Source organism: Rhinatrema bivittatum, chromosome 7 (genome assembly GCF_901001135.1).
Source record: "Rhinatrema bivittatum chromosome 7, aRhiBiv1.1, whole genome shotgun sequence".
Classification (NCBI taxonomy): domain Eukaryota; kingdom Metazoa; phylum Chordata; class Amphibia; order Gymnophiona; family Rhinatrematidae; genus Rhinatrema; species Rhinatrema bivittatum.
This window is the reverse complement of record NC_042621.1, coordinates 35,658,202-35,681,978: the sequence shown is the minus strand read 5'-3', so window position 1 is coordinate 35,681,978 and position 23,777 is coordinate 35,658,202. Positions and strand designations below refer to the sequence as shown.

Here is a 23,777-nt window from a genome sequence, read left to right as displayed (position 1 = left end):
CTAAAAAAAAAAATGCAGTTATTTATAGGGATGGCAACTTAAACAGGTGTACGGGTGCACATGTGCGCTCGTTTTTTGGCCTGCCCCCAGGGACGCAGCCATTTCATAATATATGCACGTATATGCCCACATGTTATAAAATATGCTAACCGCATGAACATATGCATTCAATTTTAAGTGGATGCATGCCTAAGTGCACAAATGCTGCTTCTACTGCGTATGTGGGGGGATTTTAATAGATGTGTGCTGACACCATTACCAGTTTTCCCAGTTTGTTCCCAGTTCATTCACGTAAGGGGTAGGACTTCCAAACCCGCCCTTAGTTTATTGGCTCCCTTCTCCCCTGTTATCCCCAACCTTTAACAGTACTGTGTTCAATTCTGGTTGCCACATCTCAAGAGAGATAGTTGAACTAGAAAAGGTACAGAGAAGGGCGACCAGAAATAATAAAGGGAATGGAACGGCTCCCTTATAAAGGAAAGGCTAAAGAGGTTAAGACTCTTCAGTTTGGAGAAGAGACAGCTGAGGGCGATACAATACAGTTCTATAAAATCATGAGGGGAATGGAAGGGGTAAATGCAAATCAGCTGTTTATGCTTTCGAAATTTAAAAAGATCAGAGAACACTCATGAAGTTAGTAAGTAGCACATTTAAAACAAACAAGAGAAAATATTTTTTCACTCATTGCACAATTAATCTCTGGTATTTATTGCTGGTGGATATGTTCAAGGCAGTAAGTGTAATGGATTTAAAAGAGAATTTTGGACACATTTCTGGTGGAAAGGTTCACAAACTGTTATTAACCAGGTAGACTGGTGGAAAGCCACTGCTTTATTTCTGGGCATAAGCAGCATGGAATGTATCTACTCTTTTGGACTTTTTAATTTTTTATTTATTTAAAAAATATTTATTTTCCACCTACAGTGACATGTCGTGCTAAGCGGATTACAATTTAAAATCATAAATCTTGCCAGGCACTGAGCTTGATGGAGTCTTGGTCTGAACCAGTATGGCAGTTCTTATTTTCTTAACTGGGCTACTTCAACCTTTAGCACAGCCTCTTATCGGGATATTTAAATGTTTAATGTATTTGACAAAGGTAACGCATAAGTTCCTGCAAATTTTGTTTAAATGTAAACCGATGTGATATGTAAAATCGAACACCGGTATATAAAAGTAAATAAATAAAAAAATAAAATAAATAAAAATCCTTTTAAATATAAACATGTGCTTCTTAGTGACTGTTGGCGTTCCCCCACAGTCTAAATTAAAAGCTGCTCTACCCCCTTTTTAAATGTTAGCACCTTTAACCTCATTAACTAACTAATTTTAACAGTTGTCATCCTGTGTGAAACTCCCCGATGTCTCTTGACTTGTATGTTTGTCTTGATTAGATTGCAAGCTCTATTGCGCAGTGACTGTCTTCTTTGTGTTTGCATAGCACTGTAATCATTAAGTAGTGCTATAGAAATGTTAAAGAAGTAATAATGGTAGGTAGTAGTGTTTTTTGCTTCAAATCCAGTTCTTTGCTCCTGAGTTCTGCTGTTTTGCAGCTATCAGTTGGAGTGCTGTCCCTGAGCAGTCACTAGATGTCACAGCCAATGGCTACAAGCAAGGAGCAACCAAGAAAGCCATTGGAACACCTCAAGCCAGGTATGAGGGTGCACTCGTCACTCTGCTGTGGGTGGGTGTGCGTATGTTATGTTTATCTTTAGGTTTGATGGGTATGAGTCTTGAAAGAAGCTGACAGAAAGATCTATGGCATACATACGGATCATTTCTGTGCTAGTTCCTTGTATGAACATAGATGTTATCACAGAAATAATTGGGAGGCCTTGAGCATATAACACATGCATTATTTTTCAGTGGAAACCTTTTTCCTTATCTAAAAATTGTTTTATAAAATTCATTAGTAACAATGAATAAATGCCAATGCAGAATTAGGAAAGCTTGGAAATTTCAAAGTAGTAAGTAATGTTTAATTTTCAGATGATTTTCCTTAGGAAATGTGTGAGAATACATATATGTACTTTTTAAATAATGTATTAAACTGTTAATATGCATTATAGAAAAAGGAAAAAATGAAACCAGATAGTATTGAATCAACTAAACAATAAAATAAAAGCATCTAAGATTATAAACAGAAATCATCATAAGGCATTAAACATAAGAGAGTCATGATGGGGGGGAAAAGATACATGTGTATCTTTTATTGATTTGTAACCAGGAGCCTAAATACTCTCATGATGATCCAAATTTAAAATCAAGTAAAAATTTTTTCTGACTATGCAGGTCAGATAAAAAATCAAAACTAAATTTGTATTTCATGTCAGGCTCCAAGTGAAAGCAAAACTACAGCTAAAACTGTGATTAATTTTTCTTTTACTTTCAGTTTAGCAAATGCCTAGAACACTGTCATTTCTTTTCCTGAGTTGGAGAAGCTGGATGTGTTTATTTAAGATCTGTTAACTTTTTAGTGTTTGTTTGGTAGGTAGTCCTAATAATCCTTACACATTAAAAAAATGTGCGCTGCATCATTTAGTGAAGTTCAAGGCACAGGAAGACTAAAAGGTGGTATATGTAGCAGAAGGAGTATGCCAACAATGCTACAAAAATGAAGAAACGTTTAATTTAATTTGGAAACATTTCTAGAGGAAACCAGTTAGACTAGGGGAAAGCCAGTGTTTTATCTTTGGGCATAAGCAGCAAGGAATCTACCTACTGTTTTGGATTCTGCCAGGTAATTGTGACCAGGATACTGGGCTGTGAGCAGCTGTTCAGGACAGTCCAAGGCTTTTGTCAAGCTTTGTGGACAAAATGTCAAAATAAGATAACCAAAAAGCAGAGGAGACATTAGCACTAGCCAGATTTGCAAGTGGTACATCTTTTCATAAGTAAAAGTCAATACTGGACGGAACATTATAAACTAATTCATATGTGGTATACTGTATGTTGCCATCACATTATCACTTATCATATTCTGTCTTGGACGAGAGCATGACAAAGTTCAAACCATGGTTATTGAAAGAAGAATCCTTTACTGATGTTAAATGGATAGACTGATATACAAGGAAATCCTTTATTGAATATTATGTTTGCAACACCGGAACCATGAGAGGTCTTGAACAAGTAGATGTGAATCTGTTATTTACATTTTTGAATAATTGAAGGACTAGGGGGCATTCTATGAAGTTAGCAAGTAGCACATTTAAGACTAATCAGAGAAAATTCTTTTTCACTCAAGCACAATAAAGCTCTGGAATTTGTTGCCAGAGGATGTGGTTAGTGCAGTTAGTGTAGCTGGGTTCAAAAAAGGTTTGGATAAGTTCTTGGAGGAGAAGACCATTAACGGCTATTAATCAAGTTACATAGGGAATAGCCACTGCTATTAATTGCATCAGTAGCATGGGATCTTCTTAGTGTTTGGATAATTGCCAGGTTCTTGTGGCCTGGTTTGGCCTCTGTTGGAAACAGGATGCTGGGCTTGATGGACCCTTGGTCTGACCCAGCATGGCAATTTCTTGTGTTCAATATTCCTGAAAGCAAATGCTCCCAAATCTTATCATGCAAGTGAGTGAATATGTAGCTAAATAACTGAGGCAAAAGGTTGAAAGTGCAAGTCCTTCCAGGATACACATCCTTGTAACTGGTATTGCGAATAATATTTAATTCAGTTTTCATGTTAAAGGCAAAGTATTCTTATTTGGTTTTCTTGTTCATCTTCTGCAAAGGACATTGTAGGTAAATTCAATGAAGACAATATTGGCAAACTGAAAGCAATTAGAAACACAGAAACAGGATGGCAGAAAAAGACCATATGGCCTATCCAGCCTGCCCATCTGTCCAATTAATTTATCATTATAATTCTCACCACTTCCTTAGAGATTCCCTGTATTTATTCCATGCTTTCTTGAATTCAGATACTGTTTTTATCTTCACTTCCACTAGGAGGCTGTTCCACACATCCACCACCCTCTTTGTAAAGAAATATTTCCTAAGATTACACCTGAGTCTACCCCCTTTCAACCACATCGCATGACCCCCCTCATTCTAGAATCCTTCTTTCTGCTGAAGAAGGCCTAGGGGGGTTTTGCCCCTTGTTATACAGCCTAGGACCCCTTTTCCCGTTGACTTCCTTGTCTGCTGGGGCGATACTGGTGGTCCAGTCACTCCCTGTCGCCTGTGCTGCCTTACAGGATTTAACAGGGAAGCTCAATTCCCCTGCCTTCATTTAAGTTTACAAAAAAAAAAAAAAAAGGCAAGAGACAAGCGAATTCAGCACCTTTTGTGCACGCATAGCAGCACAGCTCAGCTGATTCTCCCTCCATGGCTTTTCTAACCTGCCTTCATGCTGCAATCCAGTGGCTGTCTAGCCTGCAGGGAGCCTGTTTGCCAGGAGGGGAGGGCCCCTCCGTGGCTGCAACTAAGTCAACAGCCCGGGCTCATCCCCCTCAAACGCGTGACTAGGCCGTCCTCTTCTCAGAAAACTGCGGGAACGGTGGCCATTTTGGGGGCGAGAAAGTCAGAGTCCTGATCGGGATCAGGGACCGCAGCCGGCTGTGGGGGGTCCGTGGGGGCCCGGCACCACCCTGACCCTGACCGAGCCCTGCACATCTGGAACAGGAAGGGGCTGCGGAGCAGGCACCCGAGGGATATTGGCTGGGGAGGGACCTGGCAAAGGCTCATCCTGTTCCTGCAAACTAGCTAGATATGATTTGTGCATTAACAGCACAAATTCTGCGGAAAAACAAGGTCTGGATTTCCCGGGCACGGGAGGGGGAGAGGGAGAAGGATCAAAATCCCCCTCTGGGGCTCTAACTGGGCTTAAATCCAGTGGTGAAATAGTTAAATCTGGTTCTCCTGAGCCCTGCAGTCCGGAGTCTGAAGAAAAGGCTGCGCTCCCGTTTGGCCTCGCCACAGCACCAGGCACTTTTACCAAGGTCATGGTGGTAGTGGCGGCCGCTGTCCGTCAGGAAGGAGTTCTGGTCCACCCTTACCTGGACAATTGGCTCATCCGGGCCAAGTCTGACACTCTCTGTAGGGTGGCGGTCGACAGAGTCTTGGCCTTCCTGACCTCACTCGGGTGGATAATCAACTTTTCCAAGAGCAGTCTACAGCCATCCCAGATCCTATAATTTCTGGGAGCACGATTCGACACCCGAGTCGGAAAGGTGTTCCTCCCAGACACTCAAACTCATGGAGCAAGTGTGCAATTTTCTCTCACTCTCGCTACTCACGGCCTGGGATTACCTTCAGGTCCTGGGGTCCATGGCTTCCACTATCGATCTGGTTCCTTGGGATTTTGCGCATATGAGTCCGTTACAGAAAGCTTTGCTGTCCTGCTGGGAAGCCGGTGTTGGAGCAGTTTCGAACGGTCCTTCTGCTTTCAGACTCTGCTGTCGCAGACTTGCAATTATGGCTCTCGCTCGCTCACCTCCTGTAGGGGATGCCCTTACAGACTCCTCAATGGATCATTGTGACGACAGACGCCAGTCTATCCGACTGAGGTGCAGTTTGTCAGACTCAGGCCACGCAGGGACGCTGGTCCCCAGCTCAGTCCCGCTGGCACATCAATCGCCTGTAGGCCCGAGCGGTTCGCCTGGCACTCAAGGTCTTTCTCCCTCTGATCCATCGCAAGGCAGTGCGGGTGCTCTCTGACAATGCCACCACAGTAGCCTATATCAATCAGCAGGGGGGCACCAGAAGTTGCCTGGTGGCTCTGGAAGCCAGCAAGCTTCTCGCCTGGGCAGAATGGCACCTGGATCTTCTGGCAGCTTCTCACATTGCGAGAAAGGAGAATGTTCAAGCCGACTTCCTCAGTCGTCAGCATCTAGATCCTGGAGAGTGGAATTGTCCGGAGCGATGGATGTCATCGTCTACAGGTGGGGTCCCCCCCACGTCGACCTGATGGCTACTCTCAACACTGAAAAAGCTCCCAGATTCTTCAGCCACAGACAGGAACACTGCTCTGCCCTGGTCCTTTCATGGCCTCATGACATTCTCTTGTACGTGTTTCCCCCTTGGCCTCTGGTGGGAAAAGTACTCAGTAGAATAGAACTTCATCGGGGTCCCGTCATTCTTGTGGCACCCGAGTGGCCCCGCAGACCGTGGTACGTGGATCTGGTGAACCTCATGACAGACTGTCCTCTTCGCCTCAGCCACCTTCCACATCTTCTCTGGCAGGGTCCCATATTTTTCGACCAGGCAGATCGCTTCTGTGTAGCGGCCTGGCTTTTGAATGGAGGCGACTAAGAAAGAAAGGATATAAAGAAGAAGTTATATCCATCCTGTTGCGGGCCCGTAAGCCTTCCACATCTCTTGCTTACGTTCAGGTTTGGAGAGTTTTTGAAAATGTGTGCCGAGTCTGGAGTGCCGGCGCACAAGGCTTCGGTATCCCAGGTCCTCTCCTTTCTCCAGAATGGCCTTTCCAAAGGTTTGTCTTCCAACTCCTTAAGGGTGCAGGTTTCGCCCTTGGGGGTCCCTCTTGGGTAGCATCGATGGTTGCGCTTTGGCTGCTCATCCAGATGTCGTTTGTTTCCTCAAGGGTGCGAAGCATTTGAATCCACCCATCCGGGCTACTTGTCCCTCATGGAGTCTTAACCTGGTACTTAGGGTCCTTTGTGAGGCTCCCTTTGTACCCCTCAGGCAGGCCACGCTTAAGGATCTAACTCTTAAGACAGTTTTTCTCGTCTCTATTTGCTCCGCCAGGAGGGTTTTGGAGCTTCAAGCATTGTCTTGTAGGGAACCTTTTCTCCATTTTTCGGATTCCGGGGTCTCACTCAAGACGGTTCCGTCATTCTTTCCGAAGGTTGTGTCTTCCTTTCACCTCAATCAGTCAGTGGAGCTCCCGGCTTTTTCTTCTGAAGAAATGTGGACCAGTCTGGTGGTGACCTCCGGCACCTGGATGTCAAACGAGTTTTACTGCGATATCTCCAGGTTACAAATGAGTTTCGAGTCTTGGATCATCTATTTGTCTTATGGAGTGGTCCAAATAGGGGAAACACGGCTTCTAAGGCTACAATTGCTCGCTGGTTAAAGGAGGCGATTGCATCGGCGTATATCTGCTGGGACCGGACGGGTCCGGAGGGCTTGAAGGCACATTCGTGGCGTTCTCAGGCTACTTCTTGGGCGGAGAGTCAGTCGGTCTCTCTGCAGGAAATATGCAGAGCAGCTACTTGGAAGTTTCTGCATACTTTTGCTCGTCATTATCACCTTGATGTGCAGGTGCCAGTTTTTGGCTCCTTCGGGCGGCAGGTGCTTCGAGCGGGACTGTCTCGGTCCCACCCTGTTTAGGGAAGCTTTGGTACATCCCACGGTCTGGACTGATCCAGGTACGTACAGGGAAAAGAAAATTGATTCTTATTTATTTATTTTTATTTATTTAAAAACTTTTCTATACCGTCGTTAAGTTAGATAACCATCACAAAGGTTTACATAAGGGCACAACAATGAAACATATGGGTGATATAGATTACAAATTGGTTATGTGCCATCATAGTACGGTAACAATTCATAATTATAAACTAGGGGCCGGATTTTAAATGCCCTGCGCGCGTAAATCCAGCTGGATTTACGCGCATAGGGCCCTCGCGTGCCGGCGCACCTATTTTGCATAGGCCACTGGCGCGCGCGCAGCCCCAGGACACGCGTAAGTCCTGGGGCTTCGTAAAAGGGGCGGGGAGGGGCGTGTCCGGGGCGGGACCTGGGTCGGGGGCGGTTCGGGGGTGTGGCGCCGGCCCAGGGGCATGGTGGAGGCCTCCGGACCAGCCCCCGGGTTGGGTGATGGCGCGCCAGCAGCCTGCTGGCGCGCGCAGATTTACGCCTGCTTTCAGCAGGCGTAAATCTGGCAACAAAGGTAGGGGGGGGAGTTTAGATAGGACCGGGGGGGTGGGTTAGGTAGGGGAAAGGAGGAGAAGGTGGGGGGAGGGCGAAGGAAAGTTCCCTCCGAGGCCGCTCCGATTTCGGAGCGGCCTCGGAGGGAACAGGCAACGCACGCCGGGCTCGGCGCGCGCAGGTTGCACAAATGTGCACCCCCTTGCACGCGCCGACCCCGGATTTTATAAGATACGCGCGGCTACGCACATATCTTATAAAATCCAGCGTACTTTTGTTCGCGCCTGGTGTGCGAACAAAAGTACGCGCTCGCGCAAAATTATAAAATCTACCCCTAAGTGTGTATGTTAAGCTTGTTTGTTGGGAACATTTAGGCGGTTTGGTTTTACCATTACTATGCATTGGTAGGTTAAAAATAACAGCTTCTAACTTAGTGCATCTTTATTCATCATCTGTTTTTCCTCTTCTCTTTATCTTTATAAAAAGCCAGGTTTTCAGATTAATTTTGAAAATTTTCAAATTTCTCTGCAGTCTTATTTCAAGTGGCATGGTGTTCCATAGTATGGGACCAGCCAGTGACAGTGCTCTTTCCCTTACTTGCGTGAGACGTGCTGATTTGACAGAGGGGATGGTTAGAAGAGCCTTATTATCAGATCTCAGGTTTCTCTGTGGAACATGGACGCGTAGTGCTGTGTTAAGCCTGCAAATTTCCGTTCCTGTAGTACCACGGATCAGTCCAGACTCCCTCCCGTGTACTGTCTGTTACGGCCGCTTGAAGTTCTTTTCTTTCCAGTTTATTGGATACCTCTACTTCCTATCATAACTTTAAGGCACCGGAAGCATCTAATAGATGAATGTGGATATACAGAGTTTTGAATTGTTCAATTTATCAGTTCTTTATTGCTTGCTTGATCTTATACTAGTTATCTTTATCTTTTTTGACAACGTTTATACTGAAGGGATGCAGGGTGGGCTCTGTCCTGATATAGGATACCCTTTCAGTTTTTGATGTCTCCATCTGCTGGACAGGAGGCTCAACCCACGGACTGGACTGATCCGTGGTACTACAGGAACGAAAATTAGCAGGTAACAACCAATTTTCCTTTAACCATTATTAAGGTGGAGTTGCAGAAATCCACTGCTCATTCTTGAGATCTTTCTTCTCCTTGGGATCCTGCCAGGTACTTGTGACCTGGATTGACCACTATTGGAAACAGGATACTGGGCTTGATGGACCTTTGTCTGACCCAATATGGCAAGTCTTATGTTCTTCAAGAGCGTGAGTATATCAGGATGCATTCTTCCTTCTTTCTTTTAAATTCAGTTTTCTTGGGATCAGTTCATCAATTACAAATTGAAGGGAGCTGTCCCATAAGGCAAGCAGCATGTCTGGTGAGTCTTTATAAGGATTGTCAAGAAGGGGGACAAATTTAGACTTAAAAATGTCTTAGTCAATAAACTCCTTTTTTTAAACTTGTATTTTGAATGTCTTGAGCCACTGTGTTAGCATTATTTAATTTCAACACTAAATTTAGCATAACATGGTCAGAACATGGTACCATTTTAGAGTTTACAGCAGTTTTATCAGATGGAAAGTTAAGTAGAGTTTAGAAAAATTAAAGCAAGAGTGAGGCCTGCTCTATGAGTGGAGCCAGAGACTACCTGTTCCCACCAGTAGACTGATATAGCAATTAAAAATGTAACACAAGCAAGTCAGTGGGACCTGGTTGATGTGCAAATTAAACTCATATAATATAATGTTTGATAAGTCAAGTGAAGAACAAATCAAAAATTCAGTAAGAGAGCAGAATTGTAAGATAATAGGCCAGGGAGGCAATAAACTAAACAAATAGGGAGGAGGAATAGCCTAGTGGTTAGAGCACTGGACTATGGACCAGGAGACCAAGGTCCAAGTACCTTGGGCAAGTCACTTTACCCTACATTGCCTCAGTTACAAAAAAAAAACTTAGATTGTAAGCCCTCTGGGGATAGAGAAATACCTACAGTACCTGAATGTAAACCGGTGTGATATCTCAATTGAGATGAATGTCGGTATATAAAAATAAATAAATAAATAAAATAAATAAATAAATAATATTCAATACAGCTCCTATTAGGAAAACAGAACAAGCCAGGCTGTTATAGATCCCTTCACAGAAACTGAATGCTAGCAGAATACCTTGTCTTGGTCACACATGCAGAATATGGATGGACCCTCACCAAATACAGAATAAAGTATAAATAGGAATATGCAGACAAAAACTGAACTGGAAACTGCAAGAATCCAGAATTTGTATGCAGTGCAACAATGGAAAAACAAAAACCATTATAATTTTTCATAACGCAATAATAAAATCAAGAAATATAACACATTCATAATAGTAATAGAAAGAATGATTCAAAACAGCTGACACAGATGATTCAATAAATAAACTCAAATATTTACAGTTTTCAAAAACCAATAAAATCTTTCAAAACAATAGACACAGCAAATAATACCCAACAATTAAAACAAATCATAAAAAAAATTCCCTGTCTCCATACCAGGGATCTTTTGATTTCAAGTCATCTTGAAATTGTACTTGGATTGTGGTGGTGGTGGTGTGACAGACACACACTCACACACTCTTACTTTCTAATACACACATCCATGCTCCCACACACACTCCCTGTCTCATACATACACAGGCTCTCTGTCTCTCACACAACTTCTCTCTCACACTCATACACACACTCATATGGGCTCTTTCACATGCATATTCACATACCAGGCTCTCAGACACACATTTCATACAGGCTGTCTCTCAAATCTTTCTTTCTCACACACACACACTCACAGGCTCTCTACACACACACACACACATGCTGGCACTCACTCAATATCTTCTGTCACTCATACATGTACACAGGCTCTCTCTCACACATGCACACAGAGATACACATTCTCTCAGGACCTCCCCTCTCCAGCTGCTGTGGAACAAGATCCGCAGCAACCTACATGGCCTCATTTTGGGCAGTGGCGAGATAGGTTCCACCATGGCCCCTCTGGGCCTCCTTCGGGCTGTGGTGGGAGATGTTCTGCCACAGCCCTGCCAGGCCTTTGCTCTTTGGGCAGCAACAGGATGAACTTCTCTGTAGCCTCGTCAGGCCTTGCTTTTTGGGCTGTGACAGGATGGTTTATGTCTCTGCCCCATCAGGCTTTCACTCTTTAGACTGCGGTGGGATGGGCTTCACCACGGTCCCACTCGCTGGCAAAGTGAGGCAGGAGTATTTCGAGGGTCAATTTTTGCCAGTCCCAAAATGTTCCCACCTGAATTGGGCACCTCACTCTTCCTCGTGATAGAACCACCCTTCTTAAGTCAGGAAAATCTTTGTATTATTGCCTTATCTAACGATAAACCAGTATTGAGATAACATTCCCAGTGTATTTGAACTGTAGGGGCTTCCAACCTGCCACCCATTCTTTATAGTTTGGGGTTAAAGATTAGGCCCCTGAGGTCAGAGGATCCAAGATGGTTGCCTAGAAGGTTGTGGCGAGAGAGAGCTCCTCAATTTTTGCAAGTTTTCCGCTGTTGCAGCGATGCCTCACACGAAAAGAAAGGGAAAAGTAAGAATAGAGACCTCCGACTATTCCTACCACCACCCTCTCACAACCATTAATTGAGGGGTTCCTCTCACTGCTAAGTGCAACGACTCTGGGTGAAGTATCCACGTGGCATTGGGGAGGAGCGAATTACATCGCCACAGGATCATTACACCTCCCTTAGTCCCGGAGCGCCCGAGACGTCTGAACTGCCGTTACCCGTTCTATCTCTGGACTCTGAGCTGGGAGCGCCCCAAGAGAGTGTGGTACCGCCGGACCCCATCGGGGGGAGAAACGGAGAAAGAGGAACGAGACCACAGGTCAGAGGAAACAAAGATGTCCTGCCGGAGTGTGAGAGGAGAAATGGCGGAGGGGAAGTCCTGACTATGGAGCCTCTAACCTCGACACCTAATGGCAGCGAAGGTAAGGCGGCGGCCTCTACTATGAGGCAAGAACGCCACTTTCAAATTGAAAAATCTGCTGTTCCTGTTATGGGCTCTAGTGTCAAGGCAACACAAAAGATAACATTAGAGAACGTATAGCTTGTTCTGATGGAATTAAAAACATCAATGGCTAGTCTTTATACAAAAATAACAGAAATTCAGAATAAATCTAAACAATTGGACTTAATTGTAAAAAAAAACACTCTGAGAAGTTAGAGACCTTGGAAAACCACGTCGACCAAGTTCAAAAGATTTATTTATTTATTGATAGATAGGTTTTTATATACCGATATTAGTGGGAACATCATATCGGTTTATATCAAACTGAAGGCAGAAAGTACATGGAACAGGGAAGGGGAAAAAGGGCTGGAGGGAACAAAAAACAAGAACTAGAGCGGAAGAGAGAGGAAGGAACAAAATATAGATAACTATATATAAATATAACTAGGGTTAGATAACATGTTAACAAAATAACTTAGAAAAAAAATTGGAGTTAGAAGTATAATTCCATGGCAGAGGGGTCCTAGTCAGGGAATGCCTGTTTGAATAGCCAGGTCTTTAACATTTTTTTGAATTTGAAGTAGCATGGTTCGAGGTGGAGATTCGTGGGTAGTAGGTTCCAGCGGGTAGGGCCAGCGATGGACAGGGCTCGGTCCCTTGTAGAGGCAAGTTGTGCCTTTTTTAAGGAAGGGATATGGAGGGTCCCTTTAAGGGTTGCTCTGATGGGGCAGGTGGATTGTGTGAAATGGAAGGGCTCGTCAAGCCAGCTGGAGTTGTGTTTGTAGATAGATTTGGGTATTATAGTGAGGGTTTTGCAGAGGATACATGAAGGGATTGGGAGCCAATGGAGGTCTTTAAGGATAGGGGTTATGTGGTCAGATATGCGTGTGTTTGTGATAGTTCTAGCAACGGTATTCTGCAGCATCTGGAGCGGTTTTATCGTGGAGTAGGGTAGGCCTAGAAAGAGGGAGTTGCAGTAGTCCAATTTGGATGAGAGGGTCGCATGTATGACGGTGCGGAGATCATGGGTTTGGAGTAAGGGCTTGAGTTTTTCCATCACTTTATGCTTGTAGAAGCCTTCCTTTAGGACATTATTGATGTGTTTTTTTAGGTTTAAGTGCTGGTCAATCAGGACTCCTAGGTCTCGATCGAAGGGCTGGGAGGAGAATGCGCTGAATGCTGGGTCACTTGACAGGGGGGGGAGCTTGGGACTTTGGTGGTTGGATATAAAGAGCAGTTCAGTCTTGGAGGAATTGAGTGCAAGGTGGAGGTTTGTGAGTAGGGAATTTATAGAGGAGAGACAGTTCTCCCAGAATTTTAGCGATTCGGAGATAGAGTGTTGTATTGGAATGATGATTTGTAAATCATCAGTGTAGAAGAATTTGAGGCAGAGGCCTGATAGGAGCTGGCAAAGGGGCAAGAGGTAAATATTAAATAGGGTGGAGGAGAGTGAGGAGCCTTGGGGAACTCCTTGGGTGAGGCAGAGGTGTTTATATTCGGCATTGCCTATTTTGACAGAATTGTCTGTTGGCCAGGTAGGATTTAAACCAAAGGAGGGCTGCGCCAGAGATGCCAATGTCGGGTGTGAGAGTAGGAGGTTGTGGCTTATTGTGTCGAATGCAGAGGAAATGTCAAGGAGGGCAAGGATGTAGCAATGACCTTGGTCCAGGCCTGTGAGGAGGGCATCAGTGAGGGAGAGTAGGAGGGTTTCCGTGTTAAGATTTTTAGGAAACCCAAATTGTGAGGGATGCAGTATGTTGTTACTGTCTAGGTAGTCCATAAGTTGGGAGTTGACCATCTTTTCCATGATTTTAGAGATAAATGGAAGGTTAGAAATGGGATGATAATTAGCTGGGTCATTGAGGTCCAGGGAGGGTTTTTTGAGGAGGGGTTTAATGATGGCACACTTGAGGGTGTCTGGGACTGTACCATGGGAAAGGGAGCAGTTTATAATGTCTGCTAAGGGTTTGGTGATAATGTTAGGGATAGTTAAGAGTGCCTTGGTAGGGATGGTGTCTGTGGGGTGGGATGCTGGTTTACACTTTTTGAAGATGGATTCAATTTCCTTGGAAGAGGTGAGGTCAAAGGAATCTAGGTTGGCTTTAGCAAAGGTGAAGAGGGGGGGGGGGGGGTGGGGAGACAGGGAATTGTAGGAAGATGTTCGCTATTTTATTTTGGAAGAAGAGTGCGATTTCCTCATATTTACTAAGAACATAAGAAAATGCCATACTGGGTCAGAGCAAGGTTCCATCAAGCCCAGCATCCCGTTTCCAACAGTGGCCAATCCAGGCCATAAGAACCTGGAAAGTACCCAAAAACTGTCTATTCCATGTTACCATTGCTAATGGCAGTGGCTATTCTCTAAGTGAACTTAATAGCAAGTAATGGACTTCTCCTCCAAGAACTTATCCAATCCTTTTTTAAACACAGCTATACTAACTGCACTAACCGCATCCTCTGGCAACAAATTCCAGAGTTTAATTGTCTTCATGGTCGGAGATGGAGGGTGGTGAGGACTTAGTGAGGTCTGCGACGTAGGAGAAAAGGGCTTTTGGGTTGTACTTGTATTCATGTATTTTGGCTGCATAATAGCCATGTTTGGTCGTTAGTGTGGAGAATCTGTATGAATGCAGGGTAGATTTGTAACTAGCGGCTTGTTGCGGGATGGGGTTTTTGCGCCAGTTTCTCTCTCTCTGTCTGAGGATGTTTTCATTCTTTTTAAATCCATGGTGTACCATGGTTTTTGGGGTTTTTTGTGCTGGATGAATGTCTCGGCGGGTGAGGGGACAAAGTTCATTAGCTATGTCGTTGGTAAGGTTCTTCCATGAGGCGAGAGCAGCTTCAGGGTTGGAGCAATCTAGTTTTGTCAGTGAGTTGGAGAGTGCTAAGGTTAGATCCTCTGTGGAGCAGGGTTTTCTGAAGACAAAGGTAGTACTGCGTGCAGTGTTGTCTGTGGTGTGTGTGTTTATTGAAGAGAGCATTGATGAGGGAGTGGTCTGACCATGGGACAGGGGTGCATGAAGGGGGTATTGGGTGAGTAGATACAGGAGTTAATGAATATAAGGTCTAGAGTGTGCCCGGCTTTGTGAGTAGGAGAGGAGATGAGCTGTCTAAAACCGATGGCTTGGAGTGAGTTCAGGAAGGTTTCACAGGAGGAGGAGAGGGGGGTGGATTCAACATGGAGATTGAAGTCTCCAAGGATGATGGCTGGGAGTTCAATGTTGATGTTTTCAGATATGAATTCTATAAGTGGGGAAGGATTTTTTTCTAGGAGGCCAGGAGGGGTATAAACAAGGCAGATTTGGAGTTCAGGTGATTTAAGGCCAATTTCAAATCGGCGGGGGGGGGGGGGGGGGGGTGACAGTAGTACGGGGTCTGAGTTTGAGGTGCTTTTTAACTGCTAGGAGGAGGCCTCCACCTCTTTTTTTTTTTTTTTTTTTTTTTTTTTTTTTTTTTTTTAAGGTCTGGGGAAGGGGAATAAATCATAAGAGTGTGTGGGGAGCTGATTTAGGAGGACAATGTCAGAATCCTTAAGCCAGGTTTCTGTGATAGCACAAATTTCAGGCTTACAGTCGAGCAGTAAATCATTGAGGATAGGGGTTTTCTTGGAAAGAGATTGGGTATTAAATAGGACTATGGGAGAGGGTTGTGAGTCCTAGTAGCTGTGTCAGGGGGGAGATGAGGATGGGGAGGAGGGATTTGCGCTGCGCTGGCGGGTGGGTATGAGTGAGGAAGGAGAGTCTATGGGAAGGATGGTGGTTGCGGGGGATGGGGAACTTGGTCATAGTGGGTCAGGAGAGGGAGGCACGTCTAACGGCTGAGAGGTGAATTAGATAGTAAGGAGGGCTAGAGGGGGTACAGTCTATTGGATCAGAGTAAGTGGATAAAAAACAAAATAAGTCAAGTCAATAGATATACAATTACAGTTACAATCGGTGTTGGGTTACTGAGGTAAAGAAGAAGCAATATCACTATAGGTACTAATACATAAGCAATACTGAGAGGTATTTGCCATCTATGGTAATGGCCTCTGTAACAGCGAGCTTCGAAAAGCAGTTAGAGGGTAAGCTGAGTCTAGTGTCAGACGTTATCACAAGTGAACAGCACGAGTCAGTAGAAACGGGGGGGTTGGAGGTGAGCAGGTGTAGAACTCGAGGGTCTGGGGGAGGGGGTGGCTAGGAGAGATTAGGGGGCGCACAAAGCGGTTGCACAAAGGGGCACACTAAGGGGCAGGCTCCTCAGTTGCGTTCCGTAGGCGTGAGACGCCAGGAGGCAGGTAGTTCTACTTTAAAGAGCCCTCCAAGGCCAGATGTGAGGTAGGCCAGGGGGCGGGTCGTCCAATTTGGATTTATGAAAGGAGAAGTTGCAAATGCAAGGAGAATTAAAATCATGGAAAATAATTTCAGTTATAACAATCTGAGGATATTGAACTTTCCCATTGTAAAACTTATTTCGCCTAAAGAGCAGTGGAAAATTTACAATTACCTCTTGAGAATATTTCATCTATTGAAAAAATATATGTTATAGTATCTGGGGAAAGGGAACCTGAAATTGGGCAACTTCAAAATCAGTCACAACAACTGAATAATCTTACAGATTTTCTGGAAGGATCGATGCAAGATCAAGTGGAAAAACGTGAAACCTTATGCATAAAGTTCCAAAGAGCTGAAGACAGACACAAAATGCTAAGACTTTTTCTTCGTAACCGTGATAAAGCTTATTTAACACAGAAAATGTGGATGTTTCCGGATATTGCCAGGCCTACGCAGATTAGGAGAAGGAATTTCTTACAGATGAGCCAAGAGGTTAAAAATCTAGGAGCTCAGATGACTTTAATATTACCCCTGAAAATGTATACTTAAATATTTGAATGAAAGATGTGTTTCTAGAACCACTAGAGCTTAGGAAATTCCTAGATGATCATACTCCTAAATTAATTAGATTTATCAGTTGGATCATGGGATATGCTAATGGAATGCTCTTAGTTCTTTCTAATTTCTTTTAAGTAAATGGAAATTTCCTTAATTTTGCTCCAAATTGTATATCTTGGATCTTCTCTTAATTCCTCATAAATGGTCTTTTTCCTATTTTTATATATTGGACTCTGGCTATATCATATTTCTTTTTGAATATTGAGATAATACTTTAATCCTAATTTAAGATTGAGTCCAATATGTATAAGTATTACTTTTGTTGTTGTAATGTAAAGACCTATTCATTGACATGTTTAAATTGCTATCTATAAATTGTTAAAATTACATAAAAAAAAAATAGGCCCCGACCTCCCTCCCATACAGGAGGATTGATTGAATAATGCTAAAATATAATTTTAATAGTAATTTTACTGAGGAATTGTAATTTTCCAGAGGTTACTTTGTTGTATATAAAGGCTTTTTCTTATAGTGTCTTTATAGCTAGTTTAACATTTCTAGATTCACTTAGTCTCAAGCCAAGATATATATATATATCTTGGCTTGGCTTGCCGTAGACTATATATAGATAGATAGACTATAGATAGATAGATAGATAGATATTTAGTCTAGGGCAAGAGCTTCCAACCTGGGGTCCATGAGACCATCCCAGGGGGTTCTCTAGAAGGGCTGTAAGAAATTTTAGCTAGGGAGAAAACGAGTGGGCTGCTATATTACCTGTGATTAGCTGAGCTGCTGCCATCGGCCAGGAGAGTGAGAGGGGGGCCTATTATGGTCTCAAACTTCACCTCAACACTGCTGCAACCCAGGAAGAGAAGGGACAGAGAAAGGGCCTCTCACACCTATTAGAAGCCTCAAACCGCACTGCCGCATGTTTAGCAGAAGTGGGGAAGAGAGGAAGTAATTGTAAAACCCACTCTTGCACTTCATGAGGTTGTGGGGAAAAGAGGGGCTGATTGTGGCTGTCACTTTTTCAACCTCTGCTCCTTTCTGAGGAAAGCTGGGTTATCACAACAATGAGAAACATTTCTCACTCCTGCCACGTGCTCTGCCCCAAGGCTGACACAGAGGAGAGCTGCATCAGAAAAGTGAATAGAATGGCTTGAAGAAATAGGTCTGGGGTTGACAGTATGATGGGAAAGACAGAGGGGAGAAGAAAAGAGACAGGAGTGAAGGGGATAAAGAGGGAGACAGGAATCCATGTTTGACTTGGTTAAGGGGAGCGAGAGTAGATGGCAGCCTATCAGGGAAGAGAAGGAGAGGACCCGCAGGAATCATGCTGGACAGAGGTAGAAAGAGAGGGTTATAGGGTCACTATGATCCAGGAGGGAAGAAGGGAGAGATGACCACCAAGGATCAAGGACGGAGGAGAGCGAGACAACAGCCAAGTTTGGATGTGACATTAAACACAAAAATTATTTAGGGGGACACACAGACATGGAGATCTTATTAGCCTTCTTCTCACTGAAAAGCAGGCCTATTGTTTTGCTTTTTCTAAAATATAAATTATTTTGTGACTGTCATTTTCTTTGTGTTTGTAACAATCATAAAAAAAAAAAAGTTTTAAAGAGCAGGCTAAAAGGACTCAATTTTCAGGGAGGGTACGTTTCAAAAACTTTTCAGGCCGATGCAATAAGACGTGTAAAAATGCGTGTCCAAACTGAGCACCCTTTTTTTTTTTTTTTTTATTAACATATGCACAGCCACCTCTCCTGGGCGATGTTGCTATATTTAAATGAGCTGGTGATTTAAAAGGAGCGCCCTAGGGAGAAATTGTACGACCCTAGTGCCTAGGTGATGTGTGCTTATTGCTACAGGCACTCAAGAAAGAATTAATTAATGGATCAATTACAAAATAACCTTTTCTGGAAGCACAGTATACATGCACAATAGCAAGGTGGAAAAAAGACAAATCAACGGACAATCTAACCAAATTTAGGAAACAACTAGCCTATTATAAAAAAGTAATTCTCGACGCAAAAAAACAATTCTTTAGTTCAAAAATTGAAAAATTCTCAAATAACCCAAGAACACTATTCAACATAGTTAAAAATCTGACCAATGACAAAACAGAGACACCCCAAACCCCACAAGAAAACAAATGCAAAGACTTAGCACACTATTTCTCAGACAAAATCACAAACCTTAGAGCTAAGATTCCGATCCTAACTAAACAGGAAATCAAAATGCAGAAAAGAGATGTGACACAATTCTCCACATTTGACGAGGTATCACAAACCGAAGTAGAATCCATGATAAAAAAGCTGAACCCTGCACCACATAAAATTGACACCATTCCCACCACAGACATAAAAAAACTAGCTGAGATTACCTCCTACACACTAGCCAAAATAATTAATCTATCACTCAATGAAGGAGTAATGCCAGACACACTGAAAAACGCAATAATTAAACCAATTCTGAAAAAAAGAAAGTGACCCAAATGTCTTAAGTAACTATAGACCGGTTTCAAACTTACCTATGCTCGCAAAACTAATAGAAAAAACAGTACAAAAGCAACTAGCAGAACATTTAGACAACAACAACATACTCTACCCATCACAACACGGCTTCAGAAAACACTATAGCACCGAAACATTACTAATCTCTCTAACTGATAACATTCTACGTGGATTTGACAGCGGAAAGCACTACATATTGATACTACTAGATCTATCTGCAGCATTTGACACAGTTAACCATAACATACTATTAAAAAGACTGGAAGAAATTGGATTACAAATGAAAACAATTGAATGGTTCACATCATATCTCACAAATAGATCCTATCAGGTACAGATAAATAACACTATATCAGACAAGATCGAACTAAAAACAGGCGTTCCCCAGGGATCAGCACTATCAGCGACTCTAACATTTACCTGCTCCCCCTCTGCCACCTAGTGGCAGGGCTAGGTGTCATACACTTCATATATGCCGATGACATTCAACTAATTCTACCAGTTGAAGAATCAATTGAGAAAACACTGAATCTGGCAATGTTGTACCTTGACATAATAAAACAACTATTAAACCAAATGGAACTAGTAATTAACATAGAAAAAACAGAATTCATACACCTTCAACGAAAAAACATTGTAAGAATTGAAAACCCCGTTAAACTTAAAAATAATAAATCAGTGGAGCTAACTGATAAGGCTAGAAACCTAGGAGTGATTATAGACACAGAACTCAGCCTTAAGCAACACATATCGGTAAAAACAAGAGAAGGCTACGCCAAACTAATGGTCCTTAGAAGACTAAAACCCTTATTAACTCAAGAACACTTTCGTACAGTACTACAAGCACTAATATTTGCAAGCACGGACTACTGTAACACACTTTTTCTTGGATTACCATATACCACAATCAGGCCGCTGCAAATACTACAAAACTCAGCTGCCAGAATACTTACTGGGAAAGGCAGAAGAGATCATATCACCCAAACACTGGCGGATTTACACTGGCTCCCAATAGAACAAAGAGTACAATTCAAAACACTATGCACAATTCATAAACTAATAAACGACGAAAATGCTGACTGGCTAAACACCGCACTGCGATTACATGTCCCTCAAAGGAATCTCAGGTCCGCCAATAAAGCACTACTAACCATACCCTCAGTAAAAACAGCAAAGTTAACCCAGGTTAGAGAGAGAGCACTATCTTTGGCAGGACCATTATTATGGAACACATTACCACTTGAGCTAAGACTAATGAAAGATTTAAAACTCTTCAAAAAAAGCTTAAAAACCTGGCTCTTCAAAAAAGCATTTCACAGTGAGGTCGCTGAAGAGACAACAAATACATTCAGCTGAAAGTCACCTATAAAAGCAGAATTATTTGTTTTTTTTAATCACAATTAAATATTAATTTAAACCAGTATGCTCATATACGATTATTCCGGCAATCATAAATAGCATCTCCAACCCACTTATCATTTAGAATATATTATTGATTGATGTAACCGTAAAATATTGGCACCGCATGGATAACAGAAAACAATCAAACCTATTTCGTGCCTAAATGTAAACCGTTGTGATGGTGCATTACTAAACGACGGTATAGAAAAGTTTTTAAATAAATAAATAAGGGATGAAATCACCCTGGAGCGTGTATATTGTGCATCCAGAAATTTTTTATTTTGGGATCAATCCATTTCATTAATTCTTTAGTAGATCCACAGAGGAGGAACCACAGAGAGAACAGTATTTTTTTTTTTTTTTTTTTTTCATAAGCCTCGACTCTCAAATGATTTAATACCAGCTCTGGGGCCGACATAAAATTTGCCGGGTTAAAAAGTACGCGTTGGGCGCCCAGTGATTTTCTGCATCAGGGGGTAATAGCTAATAGCCTCATCTTTATGAAATTACACGTGATGAGCGCAATCAGCTACGCAGGTGTTTGGGCACGTGTTTTGGACGAGCTAATCCCCTTATTGCATCGGGTGTTAGTCTAGCGCGTCCAAAGCGCGCGTCCAACCGCTCGTTAACCTGTGCGTCAGGCTGGGCTCACTTTATTGCACCGACTCCTTTCGTGGGCTAGCGCCTGTTCTCCCCCCCCCCCCCCCCCCATGTAAAAAGGCCCTTTTGAAAATCGCTACTCCCCACCCCCGAGGGTAAAAGCACCTGCGCTGTGAGCAGCCTGCAGGGGGGTGGGGGAGGAGGAGGAGGGGAAGCACATTCAGGGATTTAATTTTGAAATCCTCGTGCAACACTTTCACGCACGTACTTTGCGCTGGCTTCAAAGCAGATGAAAACTTCATGGGGACTAAATTACTGGCTTTCCCCCCTATCCAACCTGACTAGCAGGGGCTTCTCTGCCAGTTGGAACTTCCCTCCCTGCGTATTCAGTTTAAAGTTTTAGACATTGCAGATGGTTCTGGGGTGCATATCATTATGTCTTTTGTTATGGCGTGCGAAAATTAAAGAGAAATATGTGTTGCGGGGGAGGGAGGGGCAGGCCCGTGAAACTTTTTGAAGCTGAAGGGTCTGCGTTGCCTGACAGGTTGGGGAGCCCCTGGACCTGGGGTTTGTTCGGCTTCTCGTTTCTTTAGGAAGAATTTGAATTTGTGTTGGTGACTTTTTTTTTTTTTTTTATCCTTTTCTGGAATATCATCGTCTTCTTTTTTTTTTTTTTCCATGCTTACTTGTGGGGCTCATGGTTTGCAGCAGTTTTTTAGCAGGTTTAGGTTCTCTTGTGGACCCGCTGGGGGTAGGGCATAAAATGAACAGATCATCTGCATGTAGCAGGCATTTGGTTTCTGAGTCATTTAGTTTTAGTCCTGCAGCCGGGGCTTTCTTCAGTGTTATGGGGACGACATTGAAGTCTCGTTTCTTGCTCACCTCTGAAGCTGCCTGTCTGCATGTTGCTTATTTTTATCTTACAGCCGATGGATGAATGCGTGGATTTAATTATATCACCTCCCCCCGAATTCCAGCCTGTAGTAGTTTTAAGATCGAGGACAGGGTGCCAGATGGAGTCAAAGGCTTTTATAAAGTCAATGAATCATGCAAATATTCTCCTTTACATGTTCAATCAGTGTTTGTAAGGCACAGATGTGATCGGTGGTTCTGTGTTGTGGAAGGAAGCCAGCCTGACTTCTCTGCAAAATTTTGTTGTTCATTAGGAATCTTAGGAACATTTGCTAACATTACTGTTTACACAGATCCCTCTATAGTTATTTGGGTTTATGGTATCTACATGTTTTTAGCTTGGCATAATTAACCCTTCTGATTATTTGCTAAGGAAATGGCCAGACTATAGAATCAGATTAAATAATTTTACTGGTATGTTCTGGACTTGTACATTGCAGTATTTGAGCATTTAGTATCCTATTAGGGCCAGCTATTCCCTTGGTCTTAAGTGTCTGGAGGCATTTTTTAATATCCAGTATTGTTATGGGGAGTATGAAGGGGGTCTGTAATATTCTTTGATTGCTCTTTCCAACAGGAGTAGTTTCTCATGGCTATGTTTCTGGTCTTGTCTGAGATCTTCAGGTTTGATCTCTTTATATAGGCGCTGGAAATGCTCAGTCCAGATTTTTCCATTTTGGAGTGCTAGGTCTAGATTAGTTTGGGGTTTAAGTCTCTTCCACATGTCCCAAAAGAAATTATCCATGGCCTCCTTTATTTCAGATAGTTTTCTTCCTGCGTGTGTTCACATTTTTTCTGTTTCTAAGATTGTGGAACTTGATGCTGCGTAAAAGCTTTCTGAGGGGCTTTGTCTTTTTTTGTTAGCTGTTCTACCTATTGTTTGAAGTTTTTACATTCCTTATCAATTAATGTTTCCTTTGATCTTTTGAAAATTCTGTGAAAAATTGCATTTATAGCTAGAGCTTCTTGGTTTGTGTCTTGTTGGGAGTGACTATAATTAATAGGATAGTGTTAATCTGGTTTTTATTGCTGGCTTTCCTAAGGTTGTCTGATAATTTTACATTACTTTGGTGTCCCCAGATATTTGGAGGGTGTCTGTGCATATATTATGATTTTACCTTTTCTTTGAAAGATTGTAGTTTCAGATTGGTTTATTGTAAAACATTCAGGGTCAAAATAGAAGCGGGGTTGGGGGAAGGTATATAGAGGGCACAGAGAAGTGGGTTTGGTGGCATCTGGAATAGATCTCTACATATTTTAAACTGCAATTGTGTTTGCCTTTTTAAATAGGCATAATGAATGCTGCCAATTCCTTTCTGTACCTAAGACAAGTGGATGGAGAGTTAGAGTTATATATTCCGATGTGATTAGATGCCAGAGTCTATCTGACTCTATCTGTGGTTCGGGATCATGTAATGGAGTGGAGGCTGTGATTAAAATATGGATGCAGTTACATATCCTGATGTGATTAGAAGTGTGGGGGGGAAGAGGTGAGATTTTCACTCCCATTTTTGCTTTTCTTTCTTTTGATTGATTGATTTTGATTGATTGGGGGAAGGCGAAGGAGAGAGATAGGGAGCCTCTTGTCCTCAATAAATGATTGTAAGGTTTT

The 23,777-nt window shown here is 42.9% G+C and overlaps 1 protein-coding gene across 8 annotated transcripts in view; it reads left to right on the top strand.

Moving 5' to 3' along the window:
* Window positions 1–23,777, top strand: part of ADAT1 (adenosine deaminase tRNA specific 1) — a 132,779-nt gene that overhangs the window by 70,520 nt on the left and 38,482 nt on the right. For all 8 annotated transcript variants that reach the window (XR_003857683.1, XM_029608243.1, XM_029608244.1 and 5 more), the window contains exon 8: window positions 1,554–1,653. Coding sequence is in view for 7 of the 8 variants with exons in the window: in XM_029608243.1 (XP_029464103.1) it covers window positions 1,554–1,653 (100 nt within the window). In the remaining variant the exon portion in view is untranslated. The remainder of the gene's footprint in view (window positions 1–1,553; window positions 1,654–23,777) is intronic.